The sequence below is a fragment of the Medicago sativa genome, chromosome 4 (genome assembly GCF_051527215.1).
Source record: "Medicago sativa cultivar Bolivia chromosome 4, Bolivia_mono, whole genome shotgun sequence".
Taxonomy (NCBI): domain Eukaryota; kingdom Viridiplantae; phylum Streptophyta; class Magnoliopsida; order Fabales; family Fabaceae; genus Medicago; species Medicago sativa.
Window position 1 is genome coordinate 50595185 of NC_140752.1, and position 24048 is coordinate 50619232.

The following is a 24048-nucleotide window of genomic DNA, read 5'->3' on the forward strand; positions in this document are numbered from 1 at the left end:
TTCCTGACCGGTGGCTTTGGCATCTACGCGCTTCGATGAAATATATTGTTACAAGTGTTTGTAACTACATGTTTTCGTCGGACAACAACTTGGAAGTGGATCACACAAACTTAATTTGGAATAAGGAGGTCCCCTTGAAGGTCAGTCTTTTTGCTTGACGTTTACTTTGTAACCGGATTCCTACGACCAACAATTTAATCAGGAGGCATGTATTAGAGTATAGTGAGAAATAACTTGGAGAGCAAGTTACCTAGATAGCTTGGAGAGCAAGCAAGTTAGTTAGGAGTTAGTTACACTAACTCACCTCTATAAATAGCTCTCACCATTGTACACATTTCATATCTTTTATCAATCTATTGATTCTCCTATGAGTCTCTATGGTTACTTACCTCATGAATATCGCTATGCACTCTTCCTCGCGGATCACTATGACTATTATCCTTGGGATTCTCTGATTCGTAACATGGTATCAGAGCGATACCCTAGGGATGAAGATGATGATGTTGCTTCCGCTTCCGATTCAGATATTGGTGAAGATGAAGATGAAGAATCAGCTTCTGCCTCTTCCATTCTTGATTCTTCAGCTTCACACAGGTTCGTTTTCGCTAGTTTTGATTCTCCGATTGTTCCGGTTTCTTCTCCTTCAATCGAACCAAAATTCGATGGATTCTCCGTCCAAATTGGTGCTATTTCTTGCGTATTCGTTGATTCTTGCAAGAACATCGTTGATTGTGCCGATTCTGTGTTCGTTGCTTCCGAAGAAGACGGTTACGTGAAGGATGTTGAACCAGCATTGAAGAATCATGACTCTGATTTCGTTGTTTCTGAAGCGTCGCAAGAGCTCATCGCAGCTTTACCGGTGAGAATGAGTAGCACTGTTTACAACGTCGCCGTCGCGAGACCTTGTGCCTTGTGGTTGTTCGTCGGAAAACAGGCTGAACAATTCGCTTCTGATGTCCACAATCAGGTTCAGTTTTTCCAGTTCCATGATGAGTTCATTGTTGATTTCGATCCTGGTGGAATTTCTTCGTTCTTGCTGTTCTCTGTTTTCACAATTCTCCAACCAATCCAATTCCGTTTATGGTGGATACCATGGGATAGAGGGAAGAAACGGTTCTCTGATGGAACTCTTCGTCGATCTCATCGTCAATCTTTCTGTGCGACGTTTACAGTTCCAGTTATTCTTTCTCCTTTCTTTTCAGATTCAATATCACTTAGGTTTTCAGATTCAGTTAGGTTTTCAGATTCAATTGAGATCAAACAAGTTTAGAATGAAAGTGATGATGAATTCGTGTTTGGATCGCCGCATCTGCACAATTTCTTTTCAGAATCACGTTTGTTGGAAACGAACTCCAGAAGCGTGTTTTACACAGATTGTCTTTGGTTCAGATTTTAGACAGTTATGTTTTTGTTAACGTAATCGAATTTCTGAATGAAGTTTGCCTTGAGGAAGCACGTTTCAGAAAGCTGTTTTGGTTGATAACGTACGTTTGCAGCAAGCTGTTTATTAGAAGAAGCGCGTTTACATACAAAGAAGAAGTTTCAGGCGTGTTCTCATGTTTCTACATAAGTTGTTCTCGTCGTGTTTCTGCATTATCACGTTCTCAACCTCTGCTTTGGGCATGGGCTTTATTTTTAGGCTTCAATCTGGGCTTTCTATGTCTTTCATTTCTTTTATGTCATTTACTAGTTTTAACCCCCATTTTACTTAGTTACTTCAGTTTGAATAATCATTGTAATTTTTCATTGTATTTCAAACTCAAATTGGTGAGTTTTCCCACTTTGAGTTTGAGGGGGACTATTAGAGTATAGTGAGAAATAACTTGGAGAGCAAGTTACCTAGATAGCTTGGAGAGCAAGCAAGTTAGTTAGGAGTTAGTTACACTAACTCACCTCTATAAATAGCTCTCACCATTGTACACATTTCATATCTTTTATCAATCTATTGATTCTCCTATGAGTCTCTATGGTTACTTACCTCATGAATATCGCTATGCACTCTTCCTCGCGGATCACTATGACTATTATCCTTGGGATTCTCTGATTCGTAACAGCATGTTCTTCAACCTGATGTGCATCTATGTGTGGCCAAGAGGAAGATATGGATTATATTTTTCCGTCTTGCGATTGTTTTAGGCAAATTTTGTATGGTCTTAATAAATGGTTTGGTTTTACTACGGTGCATCCTGCTCAAGTGGCAGATCATTTACTGCAATTTGGAAGTTAGGACGGTTTTTCAAAAAACATCCACTCATTTCTTAACCTTATTTGGCTATCATGTGTCTGGGTAACTTGACGAAAAAGAAATGCTAGGATTTTTCAGCAAACGCAAAAAACGTTACAACAACTTCTTGACAAAATTAAACTTTAATCATTTCAGTGGATGAAAGTGAACATCATCAATTTAGCTTTTAACTATCATTTTTTGTGGCTTAATTAACTCTCTTGTTTGGGAATCATATTGTAACAGGGATTGTTTTGCCCCTTTTTCGATTTCCTATTTCTTGTTTTGCATTTTGATGAAACTTGATACTTTTTTTCCTGGTTTCCTTTTGGCACCTCTTGGACTAGAAAAATTAGGTTGTTCATTTAATCTATTTTAGCTTGAAAAGAAAAGGTTTAACGAAATTAAGACAAATTCATATTGAGATTGAGGGGTAAGCCGAACATGAAAAAGTATTAAGTCTCTCCACCCCATTTGTTGGCATATCAAGAGAGAAAGGTTTTTAGGTGGGTGTCATAGGTTTTTTGATATCTCTCTTATTTTTCTTGTGTACCAAACAAAAGAACCGGAACTCTCTTCTCAACTTTTGTCCTCTCTAACCCTCTCTTCTATATGGTTTTTAGGTGAAAGTGAGTTAATTTATATTGATTTATGTTTAGATATATTCTCGGTAAAAGTGATTTTCATCGGTGTCTCTTCTTGTGGGATAAAATTGTTTTTGGAGGTGCAAGTAGAATTGCTTTTGTCTACAATTGATTCTACTTGATAAAATTCGTAACTTTTGATTTTCGAATTAATTTTTACACACAAATTTATAATTCAACTCACGTTTACATGAATGTGTTTAAATAAAAATCATTTTAGCTTCTTCAAAAAAAAAAATCATTTTACCTCTAACCCACTTTTAGTCATAATTAAATTTACATAATCAATTATTTCAAAATCAATTATTATCACCACAGAACCAAACATTAGATAAAAATTGATTTTGGGCGTGTAATAAAAAGATGCAGGTGACACATGGTACTGATTTCCGTAATTATTTTTGGTGAAGTGAAAGCTAATAGTTCTAACTTTAGGTAAACTCAAGTTCAAGGGTTATAATTGATTCATTTTTATTGTTGCCAAACACCAAAAAATTTGTCAAACCATGTTTGACAATAAGGGTCCGTTTGATGGTCAGGATAGGGAGACAAAATATAATACATTAATGGGTTAATAGTGTTTTTCACCCCTGTAATATAGATCATTTCCGGTTTTCGCCCCTATAAAATTTTCGGTTTGGATTCTGTCCTCGTAAAATTTTTATTTTCCGGAAAACACCCCTTTTGTAGAGTTTTGGAATGGGTTAAGTCCCCTTGTACTTTTCTCACACACTTAGGGCCTAAAGTGACTGTTTAACCACAACAAAAACAACAACAAGAAGAATAATTATAACCAAACAGTTCAGAAGTATGTGGAAACAGTAAGTGCAGATGGTAATGGCTCTTCAAAAGCATTTGAAGCACCTGTTTGTTACTAATAATTATGCACATATAGTTGCGCCATCAGAACCTAATATGACAACACCCAGATGTTCATGTAGAAACTACTCATGAACTGATGGTGGAAAAGCAACCAGTGCAGGAATCCTCTCAGATTTTCTAGCCTCCCAAAGACCATATCCTCTTTTAATTTTGCTTTATATAGTCCATATGAAAATTAGCATAACACTAGAAGTTAATGAAACTAGGCATTCTATATACATGATGTTACTTATCTTTTAAAATATAGCATGCTAGACCATTTTTATTTCATGCAACATGAGACGTTTCATTGGTGACATCTATTTCCCATGCCGGTTGTTAGCCTATTATCCATTGCCACATTGACAATTAGGAACATGTAAGTTAGCATGCAACAGCATTTTTAATAAGAGACAAATATGTACCAGAATCTATATAACACAAGGAAAAATTAAAAGGTAAAAAATAATGGCTCTTTAAAAATAGCAATAAAGAGAAATCAATTGCATGGTAGCATTTAAAGATAATTTTCCCTTTATTTGTGCAATGAGACAAAGTCAAGACCTTTATAATAGCTCACAGTTTTAAATCCAGCAGTTATATGGTATCAATGAAGTGATGAACTAAAAGTTTACATTTTATAGAAGCCTTTGGGCAGGAAGACAATTTTCTTTCTATTTCAGGTTGTTCCCCTTTGCTCCAAATGTTCATGGTTTCTAAAATTCTTGAGCTCTTCAAAATATATTTTGCTAATTGAAGCTCACTTTGTAGGCCTGAGAAGTCCCCAATAGTGCAAGTTCTAAGGCATGATAAAAGGCATTCTGGAATAAGTTCTGGTTCCACCCAATTTTCTTGATCATTTTTTTTCAAAGGTAACCTATTTGGATCCTATTAAATTACACACACAATAAAACTAAGCATAAAGGTTTGTTTAAGAACAGTTAAACTGAACATGATTCTGAAATTTAACGAACCTGGTGAAGTTCAAGATGTTGAACCTTAGGACAATGTAGGAGTACTTTTGCTACCAAATCCCAACTATTGTGGAGTTCCAAGCGGGTCAAATTATGAAAGATAGGAATATCACCATAAGATCCTTGTGGCTGATTCACCTAAATTAGGTAGAAAAATACAGTATCAAATTAAAGCAAAGTTTCCAAACAAAAAATATAAAATAAAATAAAAAAATGCAAATGATTCACATTTTTTTTTTGTTTTCCATCATATTGCATCAGTATACACGGTATTCAATTGAGCGACACGTTTGAGATGAGTGACATGTCGACTAGGCATGACAACAAAACCCATACCCGTGGTTACCCACCCGAACCAAACCCAATTTGACGGGTTTTCCACGTTTTGACTGGATTCGGATATGGGTTTGGGTTTTCCCCGATGTCAAAACACGGGTATGGGACGGGTAACAAGTATATAAGTACCCACCCCGAACCCGTACCCAAACCCGTCCCGAATGCAGAAAATTACTTTATGTTCATATATCATGTTATTTTGTTTGATAATTGCCGTGTTATAAAAATTACCATTCATATTTAAAGAAGCAACTAAATCAAGCAGTCTAACAAATGTTAAAGTGATCATATTGTTGAATAATGCATTACAACATTTCTCTAAGGATTGCAAAAAAACTTTTATGTTTTATTAAAAAAATTTATTCAATGCGGGGATGGGGATGGGGCGGGGATACCCGAACCCGTTAGGGACGGGGATGAGGTTCAATTTCTCATCCCCATTGGGTATGGGTAGGGTAACGGGTAAGTATATGAGAATCGGGTATGGGGATGGGGAATGTAAAACCCGTCCCCACCCCGCCCCATTGCCATGCCTAATGTCGACACAAGTAATAATTTTAGAATCTATAATTATTCAATTTAATCACATGAGTTGGTGTTGGATACACAAAACATGTTGGACATCGACACAACTTTCAATAGTGTTACATAGATTGGGTACCAATATCATGCATCATATTAATAAAAAAAAAAAAAATACCTCGTAAACAAAGTATTCTATGTGGAACCAGTGTGCATCTATGCATAAACACTCTGATTTAGAGAGTGTTTTCATCGGAAAATATGAACACCAAAAACGGGTGATATTTGCTTTAGTCAATTTAGGTAAGATGAAGCTTTTAACTTCTTGAATGGTAACAGAATCTTCTTCCTCCTCAGGGAAAAATATATCAGAAAGTCGTAGATTCTCCAAAAATGGACATCCAGCTAAAAATAACATAAAATCTTGAATATCAGTAAATTCAATATACCTTAAATGAAGGGTTCTCAGTAATGGGAATCCGAATCCAATTGAAGAAACAGAAAAACTCTCCAGATGGAAGCCACTGAGTTTGAGAGTTACAAGGGTTTTGGATGTGAGTGTACTAATGGGCAACTTGGGTTGATCGTCGTCGTCATCATCATGATCAAGGTTATCCACGTGTAGATGGAGACAAAGATAATCGAGTCTGCGCTGAGCAACATGGTTGATCCATTCGACAATACTGGGAAAGCCGAGATAAGCAAAATTAGGGTTACCATATTGAATGTCGAGGCAGAAACTATTGATGAAATGAGGAAAAACATCGTCTCGAGAAGCCAAAACGGAGTAAACAAATTTGTTAAAACGGGAATTAGATTCGTTGCTATTCACGGAGATGTTGGTGAAGTCGATTTTTGGAACAAAGTAATATAGATTAGTCCATCTCTTGGACAAAATGCTTGTGGCAACTGCCTCTTTGGTGGTGACTAATGGGAGAATGCAGAAGATGATGATATCGTCAGGTAAACTACTGATCATATCCATCAACACCGCTGATGCTTTTGAAATTCTCTGTGCCGTATTTTTCCTTCTTCTTCACACAACTATTTAGGTTACAAATGAGGTTTGGATCTCAATTATCTTTTTATTTTTTTTTTCCTGACAAAGGCTCTCAAAGTTTCGGGGCACATCAATTTGCCCTAAGAAAATTATATTTCTTACCCCCTTTAGTAGGATATACACCCTTTCCTACTGTCATTATTATAAACAAAAAACTATTTTTTAGATTTAATAAATAATTGATGTATTTAGTCTATATTATAAATCACATACATTTGTTATTCAATTAATTTTAAAAATAATATGTTTTTTTATAATAGTGACGGGAGGTAGTTAACAATAAATTGATTATATGAGAGATAAAAGTGGATAACACGCGGAAATCTAAAAAAGAGTTATTGTTATTTAAACGGGATTTTGAAAAGAAAAAAAACGTATTCCTCGGTGGAGTAGAATTATTTGGAACAAGTTATAAATGGTAGCCCAACTGAAGAGTTTAAGTTGGCAAGAGGGTTACGTCAAGGAGACCCTATGTCACCTTTTCTTTTTTTGTTAACGGCAAAAGGTCTTAATGTTATGATGCATGCAACAATGAAAATAGGGTTATTCACCAGTCACAGGGTGAGGGCGAATGTGATAAACATTTCACATCTCCAGTTCGCAGAAGATACTTTGTTGGTAGATATTAAAAGTTAGGCTAATGATAGAGCTTTGAATGCAATTTTAATTTTATTTGAGGTGGTATCTGGTCTAAAAGCGAATTTCCACAATAGTATGTTGGTTTCGGTGAACATAGTTGACTCTTGGCTGAATGAGGCGGCTATTGTTATGAATTGTAAAATGGGTCGTCATCCCTTCCTTTATTTGGGGCTACCGATTGGCGGTGACTCACATAGACTATGTTTTTGGTATCCTTTAATTAATCACATAAAGAAAAATTATTTGGTTGTCTTGGCGATTTTTCCAAACAAGTTCGACATTCAATGAATATTAGTTGGCTTTCTACTACTTGGGTAATTTGGAAGGGAAAAAATGGATACATATTCCAACGAAATGAGGAAGACCTTCAAATATAATGTGAAAAAATTAAGCTTCAGACTTTATAGTGGTTTTGATTGTGGCTTTTAGAGGCTTAATCATTTCCATTGTTTGTCACTTATTACTTAGTTTCTTTCTTTCTTTGTTTCTTTCTTTCATTCTTTCTTTCTTTTCCTATCGTAACCTTGTGGTGTAATTTCGTAACTTTGTTAAAGTTTCTTTTAATACACCTTATACTATTTTTTTTATTAAATTAATATATTCTATTTTGGCCTTTAAAAAACGAGATTTAAAGGTGATTCTATGAAACATAAGAATATTGTTATTTTACTACATCTTTGTTCTTCTTGCAAAAAAAGTTAAAACAATTAATTAAAGTTTTTTAGAAGTGAATAAAAAATATGATATGTTATTGGATAATTGGATGATGACTACATACACCATCAAAATTTCAAGAGTACTATTATTTTCACCTACACCTTATTATTAAAATAAAGCCTAAGTACCACGATCTTTGATGTTTATAACAAGTTAATCCTTTAAGATTTTTTCGTTATAAATTGATTTTTTAAGTTTTATTTGTTAAAATATCGGTCTTTTAAGTTATAGAATATTTACACTGTTACCCATATTTTCAATCAACTTCAAAAAAAATTGTTTATAGACCATTTAATATTGAGGTGGTATGTCCAAAATTGCTTATGACATCAAATATGATCACTGATAAAGATAAATTCACTCTGATTTGTAAGGCCAGAGGAAAACCTCGTAAGAATTAAAGAGAAGGGAGATAGACTTAATTTTATTGATGAGTGAAATAGAGAAAGTACCAGATCTTATATAGACAAAGTTATCCTAGATCCTTCCTAGTCTAGTCATAACAAACTAGTGAGTCATCAATCTTCCAGAACTAACGAATCATTATTTAATGGCAACATCGTACATTTCACCTTTAAGGTTTATTGATGATCCTTTGGGTTGAACCATTACTCTCTTTGGCCTCGCAATAGTTGTGTCCTTTCTCATAACAATACCAACCCCATCAAAACAACCTTGTCCCCAGGGTTGTAAAAGCTGCACCAATGAATAAATTTACCTGAAGTGAGAGGACTTATCTCGTGTCAACACATCCAAATGACCACTAAGGTCCCCTCGCTCAAAGAAGGCACAAGGAATTGTAAACTTATCACAAAAGGATGTTAGTTTCACCTCATTTAAAACATTTGAGCTTGTTCCACTAACATCAAGGTTCACTCACTTGTTAGTAAACACAATTGGAGTTAATAGTAAACAAAACTTGAATAGACACGGAGAATCAATCCAAGTATCACTACCAAGGCAATAGTAATTTGATGAGAATTTGAATACCGCATCAATTGAGCAATTTGAAGAAGAATATTTAGGGTTAATTACTTTCTTTGCCTTGTTGACCAAGTTGTTGTATCTCTTAATATGAGATTTGAACAATCCCAACAATATGAAACTGTTTTTGGTTTTTTGTTACTTCTGACAAGTTAAATTCATTGGATCATGCGACTATGTAGTCTTGTTTTAGTAATTTTGAACATGCATTGAAACATAACGAGAAATCTGATATTGATGGGAGAGAACTATATGTAGAGTTAAGGTTACTAAAAGATATCTTGCCTAATGAAGAAATGGGACCTATTGATATTTTAAGAATTTTGAAAGACATTAGTTTTTTTCCTTTCCTAATACAAGTTGCATATATAATTTTATTGACTATTCATGTGACAATTGCCTCCGCAGAAAGATGTTTTTCAAAATTGAAGTTGTTGAAGTCTTACATGTGGTCTACATTGCTACAAGAAAGACTTAAGTGCTAAACATTGATAGCAATTGAGAATGCTATGTTAAAAAATATACAATACGAAGAGTTGATTGATCAATTTGCTTCACAAAATATGAGAAAGAAGCTCATTTTAAATTTACAAATGTTGTTCTTAATTTAAATAGAAGATTGCTCTTCTAAAAAATTACATTTTTATTTTATTACGAGTCTATTTTTAGAACGACCCTGGTCGTGGGCAAAGAAAGACCATACAACATGATTTCAAAGTACCAAGTGGATAATGCAATTAAATGATCGAATGAACCAACTACTTTATGAAAAAGTAGTAACCGACACTCACACATGGAAAAGTGGTCCAATTGCAATTGAAGGATTAATTAACAAGAAACAGCAAGCCACACAAACCCTAGACAATTCCAATTGTCATTTCAAGGAGTCACCACTCAATTAAAGAATTTATTTTAATTTCATTCATGGTAATTAGATGTCCCAGTATGGGAAAGAAGACCGTGATTTATTGTCAAATATATAAAAAAATAAAAAATAAATAGACACGTGATTTAATAGAAGCCCAAAAGTATAATACTATTTGTATGGAACTATTTATCATGAATACCAATGTATAAAGAAAAGAGGGGATTTTGATTTAATAGCAGCCCAAAAGTATAATACTATTTGTATGGAACTATTTATCATGAATACCAATGTATAAAGAAGAGAGGGGATTTTGTCTTAGATTATTTATTATTCAAATTATACAATTAAACAAAAAAATTACAATAATGTTGTATTTTTGATGTCATTGAAAAAGATAAAATTAGATTTGTTATATTGTTGGTATAATTTTTTTAAAAAAAGCATGTTGTTTCAATTTGAAATAAAAAATATCTATACATATGATTTTATTCAAAATTTAATTAATTCTATAAAAAATATTGTTCATAATTTACCCAAGTTAACGCAATAAAAATAATTTTAACTAATTTTTACAAGGAAACTAATATTAAAGTTTTCCAAATCTTTTTTATACGAAGAAATACCAAACGTGAATAAAACCAAACTTAAAATTTCATTAGGGCCATTGAAGAATTTTCTCAATATCATATGCAGAAAATCCTCATCATAAGGAAATTATGTATATTGGTTGGAAAAGCCTGTTGGATGGTTGGGTGAAACTTAATTGTGATGGAGCATGCAAAGGTAATGGTGAGCTTGCAGGTTGTGGCAGGCTCCTCCGAAAATCTGATGGCAGGTGGATCAAGGGTTTTAGCCGCAAAATTAGAGCTTGTGATGCTCTGCATGCTGAGAAGTGAGGTCTTTGGGTTGGATATGGCTTGGAGAGAGGGTATATCTCACTTTTGTTGAGAGTGACTCAAAGGTGCTTAATTCTTATTGATATTGTTACTAACAATTGTAAGATTAATAGAACCATTCCTTCACCGAGAATGGCATACTCAAGTTATTCACACTTGGCGGGAAGGTAACAAATGTGCTGATTGGCTAGCAAATTTTATCTTATCTTTGAATTCTTGAAATCAGGTAGTTTTGGAGTCTCCTTCTAATGAACTTAAACTGCTCATGTTTGATGATATTTCTAGAGCGTGCATGCATAAGAATATGCGATTAGCTCTTTAGTATTTTTTTTCCCTTCTTTTGGGCCTTTGGCCCTCTTTTTGTACCAAAAAAAAAACACCAAACTTAAAATCCAAACATTCATTTTGTTTTATCTTATTTTAGTAATGTGTTCAATCTATGTTATTTAAGGGCACTTCGGAGAGTTTCCATTTCCACACAAACATACATCAAGCTAGTGAAGCTAGCTATAGGTCACAATGGCTTCAACCACCCCTATGAAACTTGTTTTTTTCTCTATTCTTACACTCCTCTACTTCCAAGCAGTGGTCTCTGTAACCCCATTGCATCAACATCCACTTGATCCTTTAACCAAAGAAGAGTTTCTAACTGTCCAAACCTTAGTTCATAACAAATATCAGCCCTCAAAGAACAAAGTAGCTTTCCACTATATTGGCCTAGATGACCCCGACAAAGATTATATATTCAAATATGAACATGTAAAAGTTCCTAGAGTAATTCATCGTAAATCTTTTGTTGTTGCTATCATCAAAGGACAAAGCCATGAGATAGTAATTGATATAAGGTTGAAAACAATTGTCTCTGACAATGTTCACAAGGGATATGGTTTTCCTATGTTATCTCTTGAGGAACAAGGTCTTGCCACAAAGCTTCCATTGAAATATCCTCCTTTCATTGCTTCACTGAAAAAGAGAGGTTTGAATCTCTCTGAAATAGTGTGTGCTCCATTCTCCATGGGATGGTTTGGAGAAGAAGAGAGTAAAAGGACTGTGAGAGTTGATTGTTTTATGAAAGAAAACACTGTTAATTTTTTTGTGAGGCCTATTAGTGGATTAACAATGGTTGCTGATCTTGGACTCATGGAAATTGTTGAATATCATGATAGAGAAATTGAAGTTGTGCCTACGGCTGAGAACACTGAATATAAGGCTTCAAAACAAAACCCACCATTTGGACCAAAACAGCATAGTCTTGCAAGTCATCAACCTCATGGTCCTGGCTTCTTGATCAATGGCCATAGTGTTAGGTAAGTAATGTTTTTGTTCTTTTTTACTTTCCTTTTTTGGGTGTCGGTTTCCTTATTACCAAATTGTAAATAGTATATTGATGGGGATGGATACATGGTACTAACTAGATTTGGTTTGTGTAGATTTCAATACAAATTTTTATTTTTAGGAAATGCTAACAAATGTTGTAAGAACACTCTTTAACAACTTTAAAATAGGATTTTTAAAATATGAATCGTCTGATATTGATTAGACAGTCTAGAAGTGACTGATTGTATTGTAACTGCATAGAATCCGATTGTTATTTAATACGCACACAAGGACATATGCAGTTACTTTATTTATATATTTTAATAAATTTTTTAATTGAAATATTTTTTTTTCATATAATATATTTTCGAATTGAAAGATCTTATATATATAACTCCCGTTAAACACTACCAAAAAAATATATTGCACTACCAAAAAAAAAACTCCCGTTCAAGGTACGAAAGATCTTATCACGTAACTTAGATGGCAATTATTAAAGAACATTAGCAAACCTCGAACCTCTGGTCCGAAGGCTTATCTTATTAACACACTAGACCAAATCTTTAGAGTCGATTTTATTTTAATATTTTTAGAGTATATTATTGGTTTTTTGAGATGAACCAAGAGCGAGGAAATTAAAGCATCACCAGAGGATTAGACATCTAAACTAGGTTGGCATCCCCAACCAGCCTCCATCCTTTACCATCTGTCCAATATTAGAAAGGGAGCAATTAGTTACAAGAGGCGAGACCAAACCTAAACTCTCGGAACAAAAAGGCAAAATAAAGGCAAAAAGAGAAACATAACAACCAAGACTTAGGAAAAACAAAAAGAAAATTGCTTTTTTGACAAAGAATACTTCCTATTGACACATGAAAATGACCTTTTTGTCCTCAACGGTTGTTAACTGCCGCTGGAACATGCGCCGACAGTTAACTACCGCTGGCTCCTCCAGAGGTAGTTAACTACCGCTGGCTCCTCTAGAGGTAGTTAACTACCTCTGGCTTTGCTGCTTTTTATTGTGATTTTACGCGTCTATATATATTCAGAATTTCACGAAACTTTACAGGCCCTCTATATATATTTTTTTAGAGCTGTCTGCAAAAAACCAGATCAAAATTCAATTTCTAGGTTGACATTTTGATGTTTTGGTTTCTTGAGTTATTGGCGCATTAAAAATTAATATTTAATCCATCCGTTGTCGAAAAATTCTAATTTTTTGTGGGAAATGTTTTTTTTATGTTCTTAATATGTGTACAAAAAATAATGAAAAAAGTCAACCTCTATATAACTTTTTCGGACGCGCAGTTGGAAAAATATTGCAACTTTAAGCGTTTCAGTAAAAAAATTCAAAATAAACTAAGGATTATTCGAAATACTAAGAAAATTTTCAGATCCTCTATATGTATTTTTATAGAGGTGTCTGCATAAAAAACAGCTCAAAATTCAATTTTTAGGTTGATGTTTTGATGTTTTCATGTCTTAAATTTTAGGCGCGTTAAAAATTCATATTTAATCCGTCCCTTGTCTAAAAATTTAAATTTTTTTGAGGGAGATGTTATTTTTTTTGTTCTAAACATGAGTGCAAAAAAGCGTGAAAAAGTTCAACCTCTAGGACATTTTTTCGGACTCGCACTTGAAAAAAATTGCGATTTTGCATGGTTCGGTCGAAAAATCAAAATAAATCGAGAATTAGTCGAAATGCTACGAAACTTTATAGTCACCTCTATAAAAATAAATAGATATGATGTGCAAAGTTTCGTAACATTTTGAATAAGTGTCGATTTTTTTTATTTTTTCAATTGCGATTTTGCGCGTTTCGGTCGAAAAAATAAAAAAAATCAAGACTTATTCGGAATTTTACGAAACTTTGCACATCATCTATATGTATTTTTATAGTGGTGTCTGGAAAGTTTTGTAGAATTTTGAATAAGTTTCGATTTATTTTGATTTTTCGACCGAAACGCGTAAAATCACAATAAAAAGCAGCAAAGCCAAAGGTAGTTAACTACCTGTAGAGGAGCCAGCGGTAGTTAACTACCTCTGGAGGAGCCAGCGGTAGTTAACTGCCGGCGCATGTTCCAGCGGTAGTTAACAACCACTGGGGGCAAAAAGGTCATTTCCATGTGTCAATAGGAAATATTCTTTGTCAAAAAAGCAATTTTCAAACAAAAATTAGGAAGTCCAAAATGGTCTCAAAAAAATCATCCCTAATAAACAAGGGTAAAGTTTCCCGCCAAACCATATTAATGATAGAATGCTCATTATTTGTCAACTTGTCCATGCAACCATTTCTTTCACGAAAAATATGAGATGAAATTATTATTCTCATTTTCAAAAACAAATTAAGTTAAAACTTGATGGAACCAATCACAACCATTTTTAGAAATCATATAAACAATATACAACTTTAATCCCACTTCAATTTTCGGAGAAAGACGAGTTTTTGAAAAAATCGTCGTTTGAACCGTTTTTCTAAAAGTTAGACGAATTTGCCAACAATTCCTCAATCCAAAAGGAATGATAGAAGGGTTCCTAAAAGCCAAAATCACGCATGTTGAGTCCGACTCCTTCTTTCCAAAGATGTAACCAATGATGTTGGACCACATATTCTATAACTATAATGAACCCTTGTAACTCTGCTTCTAAGGCTGGGAAAGGACCCAAATTACCTGCAACACACCCTAAAAAAGGTACCATATGATCCCTATATTAATGGTGATATATGTGAGATATAAATAAATTGACCCTTAGATTTAAATATAATTTTTATGTACATATAACGTTTTAATATTTTGTTTTTATAAAATATATGTTTTTAATTTATGCAAATATACCAATTTTCTGTCCTTGCAAAATTTATTCATATTAAAATTGGTCCTTGTAATATATATAATATTCAATTTAAAAAACTCTAAATATGCACTACATAAAGACTAAGGGTAATGCCTTAAAAATAAATAAGACTAGGGATAACTCCTTAAAAAAAAACTAAAGAATAAATATGATTATTGTTTTTTTTGAAAGAAAATATGATTATTGTTTTTGAGTGGAAAAGACTAAAGATAAAATATAATTATTGTATGGTCACAATCATAAATCCATATTATTTAGATACATATACAAAAAAATTGAGTTTTGTCCTTTCTATCAATAAAATAAATTTATTTGATAGAATATTAAATAGTACTGAGATTTTAGTAAAATTAATGTGATTAATTTCTTTTTTAAATATAAAATTAATGTGATTAATATCTTTTTTAAATATAATGATTATATAATTCTAAAATCTATTGGCTGGATTCAATTCGGATAATAAATTTACTAGGCAGAATAATTTTGCAAGAACTTGCTTTGGACTAATTTGATCTGCGCTAATTTAATATTAAATAAAAATAAAGTTTTTGATTTTTTTTTGTGGTGGCTTAGGTTCGAACCCCATTTGATTTTTTTTTTTGTGGTGGCTGAGGTTCGAACCCCAGACCTTGTATATTTTATGCATTGTCCCTACCAACTGAGCTAAGCACACGAGGACAAACTTTTTGATTTAATTTGTGGTACTATGCACCGGTAATTGCTTGAGATATAATATTATCTTTATGTTTTTATTCAGTTGGGCCAACTGGAAGTTTCATATAGGATTTGATGTACGAGCTGGCATTGTAATATCGCTTGCATCTATTTTTGATCTTGAAAAGCACAAATTTCGTAGAGTATTATACAAAGGGTATATTTCTGAGTTGTTTGTGCCATACCAAGATCCAACAGAAGAGTTTTACTTTAAGACATTTTTCGATGCTGGAGAGTATGGATTTGGTCGATCTACTGTTTCTTTGATACCTAACCGTGATTGTCCACCACACGCTCATTTCATTGATACATACATTCACTCCGTAGATGGTACACCAAGCCTCTTGAAGAATGCAATTTGTGTTTTTGAACAATATGGTAGTATTATGTGGCGTCACACAGAAACTAGCATTCCTAATGAATTTGTAAGAATAATTATTATGACCATCCAACTTAATTTTATAGTTAATTTAATTTATTAGAAAAATAATCAACAACTTGTAAACTATTTATCTCTTTGTTTTATTGTTTTTTGCAGATCGAAGAATCAAGAACCGAAGTGAATTTGATTGTTCGAACAGTAGTCACCGTTGGTAACTATGACAATGTTTTAGATTGGGAGTTCAAAACAAGTGGTTCCATCAAGCCCTCTGTAAGTATTTAATTAAACTTATTTGTTTATCTTAATTTATTATGTGTTTGAGTCAAAAATCAGTTTATTGTTTATTTTCGGAAAATAATAATAATTGTCCTTAGAAGATTATTTAAACTTCCAAAAGTGGTGTAACAAAAAAAAAATAGCTAGCAATGTAAACAAAAAAAAAACTTCCAAAAGTGGTATCTTCTATATTAAAAATTGTGTAATTATGACTTTTACTTGTGTTTGACTTGTATTTTTAAGACATAGGGCCCGTTTGGATTGGCTTATTTTAGAGCTTATGCAAAACAACTTATGCAAATAAATAAGCTTTTATGTTTTATCTTTAAGCTTGTTAAGGTTATTTATGAAAAAACAACTTATGAAGATACAATTTTCGTTAGTTAGAACTTATAAATTAACATAAAAACTTATTTGTTTGCATAAGCTATTTTTCATAAGCTCAAAATAAGCTCAGTCCAAACGGGACCATAATATCTTTTTGTGGGTTCATTAAACAATACACTTAAAACACTTCAAAATCTAAAGCCCACGGCAATTCACGTGGGTTAATAATTATCAAATATAGTATTATATGATAAAAAGTGTTAAGAACACACTCTTTAATAACAAATCTCAATAAACATTTGTAAAAAAAAATAAATTCATAAAAAGAGGGCTTGATGAAACCACTTGTTTTAAACCGTCGAAAAGAGGATTTGACAATGCCTTTGTCCTATCGTTATGTATGTACTGTATAAATATAAGGAAAATGCTAACTTGTTCTCTTAAGGCACAAGTTAAAAAGTTAAAGATAGAAATATTTTTTTTAAACTTGTGTATTCAATATTATAGAAGTATAATAATTTATGTTTTCAAAACAAATTTTCTTTATTATTTTTTTTGGCTCCTTAAGGACGCAAGTTAGCATGACCCGAATATAAAAGCCTACTTGTATGTCCTTGCACTTTAAGTAAGTTTGATTAATATTTTTCAAAATTTATGTATCTATACAGATAGCTCTATCAGGTATACTGGAAATTAAGGCAACAAACATCAAGCACAATGATGAGATTAAGGGAGAATTATATGGTAAATTGGTATCAGCAAACAGCATTGGAATTTACCATGACCATTTCTACATTTACTATCTTGATTTTGATATCGACGGTGCAGAAAACTCGTTTGAGAAAACAAGTTTAAAAACTGTAAGAATCACAGATGGAAGTTCAAAAAGAAAGAGTTATTGGACAACTGAGACTCAAACTGCTAAGACCGAATCAGATGCAAAAATCACAATTGGGTCTGCTCCAGCTGAACTAGTCGTGATTAATTCGAACAAAAAAACTGCGGTTGGAAACCATATCGGATATCGTTTGATTCCAGCAATTCCTGCTCATTCACTTCTAACCGAAGATGATTATCCACAAATACGCGGTGCATTTACCAATTATAATGTTTGGATCACACCTTATAATAGGACTGAAAAATGGGCTGGTGGACTCTATGTTGATCATAGTCGCGGAGATGACACTTTAGCTGTTTGGACCAAACAGTAAGATGAAGTTTATTTTCTGATCATATGATATGATATTTATTGATCTTAGTAAGTTGATTATTATACTAATTATTAATTTGAATTGTGAATTAAAATGTACGTTTGCAGGAATAGAGACATTGTGAACAAGGACATAGTAATGTGGCATGTAGTGGGAATTCATCATGTTCCAACACAGGAAGACTTCCCAATAATGCCACTATTGAGCACTTCATTTGAGCTCAGGCCAACCAATTTCTTTGAGAGTAATCCTGTCCTTAAAACCCTTTCTCCTAGAGATGTTGCATGGCCTGGTTGTCCCAAGTAAAACTAGAAAATGCTTGCATTCATCATGCCTATCGGACGGTCTGATCTATTCTCACTTCTAGCGGCAAGTGTAGCCATGAATAAATGTCATCTGTTTTCGACTTTATTTTAACGATAATTTCATTTTTCCTAAATTGGTGTGGTGCTTGCTTATATTACAGCGTGTAAAGTTAATACCTAATTTATCACAGCATTTTTTTTTAATGACAAAATATGATATACAAATAACGAAGGCAGCAAATAAGGTCTGTACAAAAGTTGCCGGTCTCCAAGCTGAAAAAACCTAGAGAAAACCAACACCCCTAGAAACAAAACAAATCAGGAAACAACCAGAGGACTGAAGCAGCCACCCACCAAAAACACTACTGAAAAATAAACAGCCCCCAAAACACCAAAAAGAAAAAAGAAGTCTACAACACCTCACACAATAGAGGAACCTCACAAGTTTTGGTATCACCCAAACCTTCAAAGACAAAGATGAGGCACAATTTTTTTGTCAAATAATTAAATAAAACTAAATTTAATAAGAATGAAAATAGCTTGCTTCTATTTGTGTTGTGCGCTTGCTGAGAGAAAGAACAATGAAAAGGGCTTGATGAAGTGAGAAGTGAGGGGAAAGTGTTTATGGCGTACTTGTGTTTTGGGGTGCAGTTTGGTTCGGTTTTGAGGCTAAAAGTCTTCCGAACTGCAAGATAAAAAAGAATGCGGTTTGATTTGGTTCGGTTGACTTTTAAAATAAAGTTTGAACTAACCAAACAAAACCAATGCAATTAATTGGGTTGGATCGGTTGGTGCGGTATTTTTACCAGACAATACAATTTTTTTTTTGTTTCCAACATTAAAATCAAGTTAAAAAGCTAAAACACAACATATTACTAGCAATGTTTCCGACAATGTTCTTAATTTCATCCAGCATTAAAATTTCATTTTCACTAAACAACATAGACCAAATTAAAAAAGTGGACAAAAAGTAATTCTATTATGTAAGAAATGTAAAAGACTAAAATTTCATTAGTCTTTAAAACTTCAAATCACACATAAATACATTTTTGAAATAAAAAGCAAATAAGGAACTTAACAAAAGAACATATATGTCATTTATAAAAGTTTCCATTGAGTTTCTTTGAGTATTGGCGTAGATGACATATATTTAATTAGTGTTTTTTCTTATGTTGCGGTTTGATTTGGTTTGGTCGGTTAATAAAATAAAAACCGTAAATCGAACCAAACCATGCAGTTGAGTAAAAAAGTGATATGAATACATCCAATCAAATGCGATTTTTTGCGGTTTCGATTGATTCAGTTTGCAGTTTTTCTATTGAATTGATAGAATTTTAAACACCCTATTGTTTTAGACTGGACTAGGCTTGTGGACTAAAAAATATCGGCTTGGGGAGGTGTGGCACTTGCCACACCAGGACTTGTACGGGTCCGCCCCAGCCTCCCACTCATAATGAGAGCAGCAATGCCTAAGGAATTTACGAAAGAACCAATTCCAAGAATAGAACACAATCCTTTCCACTAGATGCTTCTAGAAAAAGAGAAAATCATTGTGGGTATTCCAGAGCGACCAGACAGTCGCGTGGCAGACCAACAAAAAACCTAGTCTACATTGCTTCCCCACTCTAGAGACACAAACACCTGAAATAACCATTCCAAATACCTGGGTACCACCCACTCCCTACCTAAACAACTACAAAGCATATACCAATAACCTTGAGAAATAAGTGACTGGCTAACTCCTTGAGAAAGAGAAATTTTTTCGATCCTCGTACAACAATAAGTATTATGTCGGTTTTGAAATTCTGGCAGATAACAGATATTGTGTACGATGTTTAGAACATTAAGCTAACAAACATAATAAGATAAAGATAACAGACAAGAAAGAAAATAAGCGGCACAGAGAAATTGTTAACCCAGTTCGGTCCAACGTCACCTACGCTGGGGGCTACCAAGCCAGGAAGGAAATCCACTAGTGCAGTCCGTATTCAAAAGCTCTCAGCAGACCACACTTATGACCTATGACCTACCCCAACTAGACTTCAACCTAGGAACTCCTAGATCTGAGATCCCATCTCACTCCCTTACAACTGATCACAAACCCCTGTGATTCCCAAATTACAGACTCAAATCAAATGTGGTTACCCTAAAAAATAACAACATGCAACCTTGCTTAAAAGCTTAGATGCAGTTCACAATCTACCTAACTCCTTGCTTAAAGGCTTCGGAGTAGTGCACAGTATTACAACTCAAAGTACAGTCCTAAACATGCATCAGGATGATACACGAAAGGCTCACAAGATATAAGACTCAAAACCTAAACAAAACTCCATTTTGTAAAACAATGTCTTGAATGAATCTTCAGGCCTTGCAGCCTCCTTTATATACTGAAGCAAGGCGTGTCATTCCTTCAATCATGCTTCAGATCAGATCAGTGACTTAATGCTCAATCAACATAGCCGGATATGGAAACTCCTAGAAAGTAGGCTCATTAAAAGTCACATTATCATCTCCTTAAAAAACTTTCCTAAGTCGTTTTAACACTTCCTTAAGAAATCACATATGTTCTGATCTCCTCATAATTGCACACGGTTCAGACCAACTCAAGCTGGTGTGGATTCCTTCAATCAAGCAAGCACGTGCGTAAACATAGGCAAAGCACAGAACGTACAGACCAGGTCTGGATGTTGGAACATTGTGTTCCACATCTGAAGTGCATATTTGTTTTAGGCAAAAGTGAAGCCAACATACAAATATCCAACAATCTCCCCCTTTGGAAAATTTTTGGCTAAAAGAAATTAAGCCCACACCTGTTAAAACAGAGAGATAACACACGCAACCTTTCCTTTAATCTTCACAATAAAATCTTCCTTGAAGAAAGGTTCACATTCTCAGATTTCTAAAAGATACCAAAATATAGTTCTTCAGTCAACACACATAATCTTCAGGACTTGGAAGAAATATATTACAGGTCTCTGATTCTGCTTCCAATATTTTTACACAACAATTAACACATGGAAAAAGCAGACAAGAGAAACTAGAAGGTATCAGAGAGAAAATCAGAGCCTTGCAGGAGAGGACGTATAAGGAAAAATAAATTCCTGTACATCCTTAACAGACAATCAACTGTCACAACACGCTACTTAGAGACATATAGGAAAACAATATTCAGTAGCTCAAACCAGCAGGATGTTCCAACATCCACAAGAACATTCAGGGACACAGAAGTTTACTCCCCCTCAAGGAGCACAAACAGATATCTTTTACTCCCCCTGAATACTAGCAAAATTTATTTTTTTTTATTTTTTTTAAATACAAACAGACAAGAATACCAGAAAAATAAAATCACCAGAAAGCCAGAATCAGATGTCTCAACATCCGTAGGCACATAGTCAGGAAATATACAACATGGATATATCTACTCCCCCTTCTTAGCCATAAAATATGCCAAATTGATAATTGATAAAAGCATAAATTATAGCTAAAAGTACCTGACACTCTGAGCAGTGATAGCTATTCCTCATGGATGCAAACACCCAACTTGCTCCTTAGTTTCTCAAATTGCTTCACATCTAAGGCTTTTGTGAAGATGTCAGCCAGTTGTTCTTCAGTTGTCACATGCTCCAGAGTTACTACCTTGTCTTCAACAAGATCCCTAATAAAGTGATGCTGGATGTCAATGTGTTTTGTTCTGCTATGTTGTATAGGATTCTTGGTGATGTTGATAGCACTTAAATTATCACATTACAATGTTAGAGCATTTTGTTGAACATCATACTCTTCCAGCATTTGCTTCATCCAGACTAACTGAGAGCAGCTACTTCCTGCAACAATATATTCTGCTTCTGCTGTTGATAGAGACACATAATTTTGTTTCTTGCTGAACCAAGACACTAGATTGTTCCCAAGGAAGAAACAACCTCTTGAAGTACTCTTTCTGTCATCTGCACTACCTGCCCAATCTGCATCACAATAGCCAATCAACCTGCAATTTCCACTGTGAGAATAGAGAATTCCATAGTCTGTGGTGCCATTTATGTACTTCAGAATCCTCTTGACTTGAACAAGATGACTCATTTTGGGCTCTGCTTGATATCTAGCACAAACCCCTACAGCAAAAGTTATGTCAGGTCTGCTTGCTGTAAGATATATGAGACTTCCAATCATGCTTCTGTACAGACTTTGATCAATAGCTACACCATTTTCATCTTTGGATAACTTTAACTGAGTGGCTGCTGGTGTTCTTTTATGACTGGCATTGTCTAGCCCAAACTTCTTCACAATATTCTTGGCATACTTGCTCTGGGAAATTAATATTGCGTCTTCCATCTGCCTGACTTTCAGACCAAGAAAGTAAGTCAGTTCTCCCACAAGACTCATCTCAAATTCAGACTGCATCTGATGAACAAAATGTTGAACCATCTGATTCAACATTCCTCCAAACACAATGTCATCAACATAGATCTGTGCTATCATGAGTCTTCCTTTGTCCTTCTTAACAAACAAGGTCTTGCCTGTTCCTCCCGTCTTGTATCCATGATGGGTCAGAAATTATGTGAGTCTGTCATACCAAGCCCTAGGTGATTGCTTCAACCCATAGAGTGCCTTCTTCAGCTTGTACATATGATCAGGAAAATTTGGATCAACAAATCCCTTTGGTTGCTCAACATAGACTTCTTCATGGAGATACCCATTTAAAAAGGCACTCTTCACATCCATCTGAAACAATTTGAACTTCAGAATACAAGCCACTCCCAACAGTAATCTAATAGATTCCAATCTGGCTACAAGTGCAAATGTTTCATCAAAGTCTAATCCCTCTACTTGTGTATAACCTTGTGCTACCAGTCTTGCCTTGTTTCTGGTAACAGTGCCATTTTCATCTGACTTGTTTTTGTAGATCCATTTCGTTCCAATGACATTTATGTCATTTGGTCTTGGCACCAGATCCCATACTTCACTTCTTTTGAACTGATTGAGTTCTTCTTGCATGGCTTCAATCCAGAAATCATCAATGAGAGCTTCCTTCACGTTCTTGGGTTCAAATTTGGATACAAAACATGAGTTGGAGATAACATCATTAGCTCTCCTGATTCTGATTCCTTGATCTGGATTTCCAATAATGTGTTCTTGAGGATGATTCTTCTGAATTCTAATTGAAGGTCCTTTGCTTGTTTCTCCATGCACCAGCTCAGTGTCCTCAGAGTTAGTTTCAGGTTCTTCAACAACTTCAGGAATTACATTTTCTTGAGCAGATGTTTCAGGATATGCTTCAACACTTGGTACAACTTCAAATGTTGGTTCTTTAACCACATCATCTACTACCACATTGATGGATTCCATAACAACTTGAGTTCTGTTGTTAAATACTCTATATGCCCTGCTGTTAGTGGAGTAGCCCAGAAAGATTCCCTCATCACTCTTTGGATCCATTTTCCTTCTGTAATCTCTATCTGCTAGGATGTAACACTTGCTACCAAAGACATGGAAATATTTTACAGTAGGCTTTCTTTCTTTCCATAGTTCATACAAGGTAGTTGAAGTACCTGTTCTCAATGTGACTCTGTTATGAACATGACAAGTTGTATTCATAGCTTCTGCCTAGAAATAAAGGGGAAGGTGTTTAGCATGTAGCATGACCCTGGCTGATTCTTGTAGAGTCCTGTTCTTCCTTTCCACCACTCCATTATGTTGAGGTGTTATGGGAGATGAAAATTCATGCCTGATTCCTTCATCTGCACAAAATTCTTGAAACCTGGAGTTTTCAAATTCTGTTCCATGATCACTTCTTATTCTGACAATACCTCTATCTTTCTCTCTTTGAAGTTGAATGCAAAGTTCTTTGAGAGCTTCAAAGGTGTCAGATTTTCTCTGACAAAGCTCACCCAGGTGAACCTTGAAAAATCATCAACATTCACCAGAACATACCTCTTTC

The 24048-nt window shown here is 34.3% G+C and overlaps 3 protein-coding genes and 2 pseudogenes across 3 annotated transcripts; 3 read left to right on the forward strand and 2 right to left on the reverse strand.

Annotated features, from left to right (window-relative positions):
- Window positions 1-367: 367 nt before the first annotated feature.
- LOC146929627 (uncharacterized) lies at window positions 368-1270 on the forward strand. Its single transcript, XM_085707371.1, has one exon. The coding sequence runs from the start codon at window positions 368-370 to the stop codon at window positions 1268-1270; it is 903 nt and encodes a 300-aa protein (XP_085563497.1).
- A 4404-nt stretch (window positions 1271-5674) lies between these two features.
- LOC146929628 (F-box/LRR-repeat protein At4g14103-like) lies at window positions 5675-6546 on the reverse strand. Its single transcript, XM_085708243.1, has one exon. The coding sequence runs from the start codon at window positions 6544-6546 to the stop codon at window positions 5713-5715; it is 834 nt and encodes a 277-aa protein (XP_085564369.1). The 3' UTR covers window positions 5675-5712.
- A 2401-nt stretch (window positions 6547-8947) lies between these two features.
- Window positions 8948-9572, forward strand: LOC146929629 (uncharacterized; annotated as a pseudogene).
- Window positions 9573-11201: 1629 nt separating this feature from the next.
- Window positions 11202-18247, forward strand: LOC146929630 (primary amine oxidase-like). Its single transcript, XM_085701445.1, has 5 exons — window positions 11202-12032; window positions 15656-16037; window positions 16151-16264; window positions 17266-17804; window positions 17916-18247. Exons 1-5 carry the CDS (start codon window positions 11245-11247, stop codon window positions 18112-18114), a joined length of 2022 nt encoding a protein of 673 aa, XP_085557571.1. The 5' UTR covers window positions 11202-11244; the 3' UTR covers window positions 18115-18247.
- A 3610-nt stretch (window positions 18248-21857) lies between these two features.
- LOC146929631 (secreted RxLR effector protein 161 pseudogene) lies at window positions 21858-22589 on the reverse strand (annotated as a pseudogene).
- Window positions 22590-24048: the final 1459 nt, after the last annotated feature.

Coding starts and splice junctions, on each gene's coding strand:
- LOC146929628 (XM_085708243.1), bottom strand. CDS start 6,546: ATGGATATGATCAGTAGTTTACCTGACGATATCATCATCTTCTGCATT.
- LOC146929627 (XM_085707371.1), top strand. CDS start 368: ATGAGTCTCTATGGTTACTTACCTCATGAATATCGCTATGCACTCTTC.
- LOC146929630 (XM_085701445.1), top strand. CDS start 11,245: ATGGCTTCAACCACCCCTATGAAACTTGTTTTTTTCTCTATTCTTACA. Junction 16,265..17,265: donor GTGGTTCCATCAAGCCCTCT/GTAAGTATTTAA, acceptor GTATCTATACAG/ATAGCTCTATCAGGTATACT. Junction 17,805..17,915: donor TTAGCTGTTTGGACCAAACA/GTAAGATGAAGT, acceptor GTACGTTTGCAG/GAATAGAGACATTGTGAACA.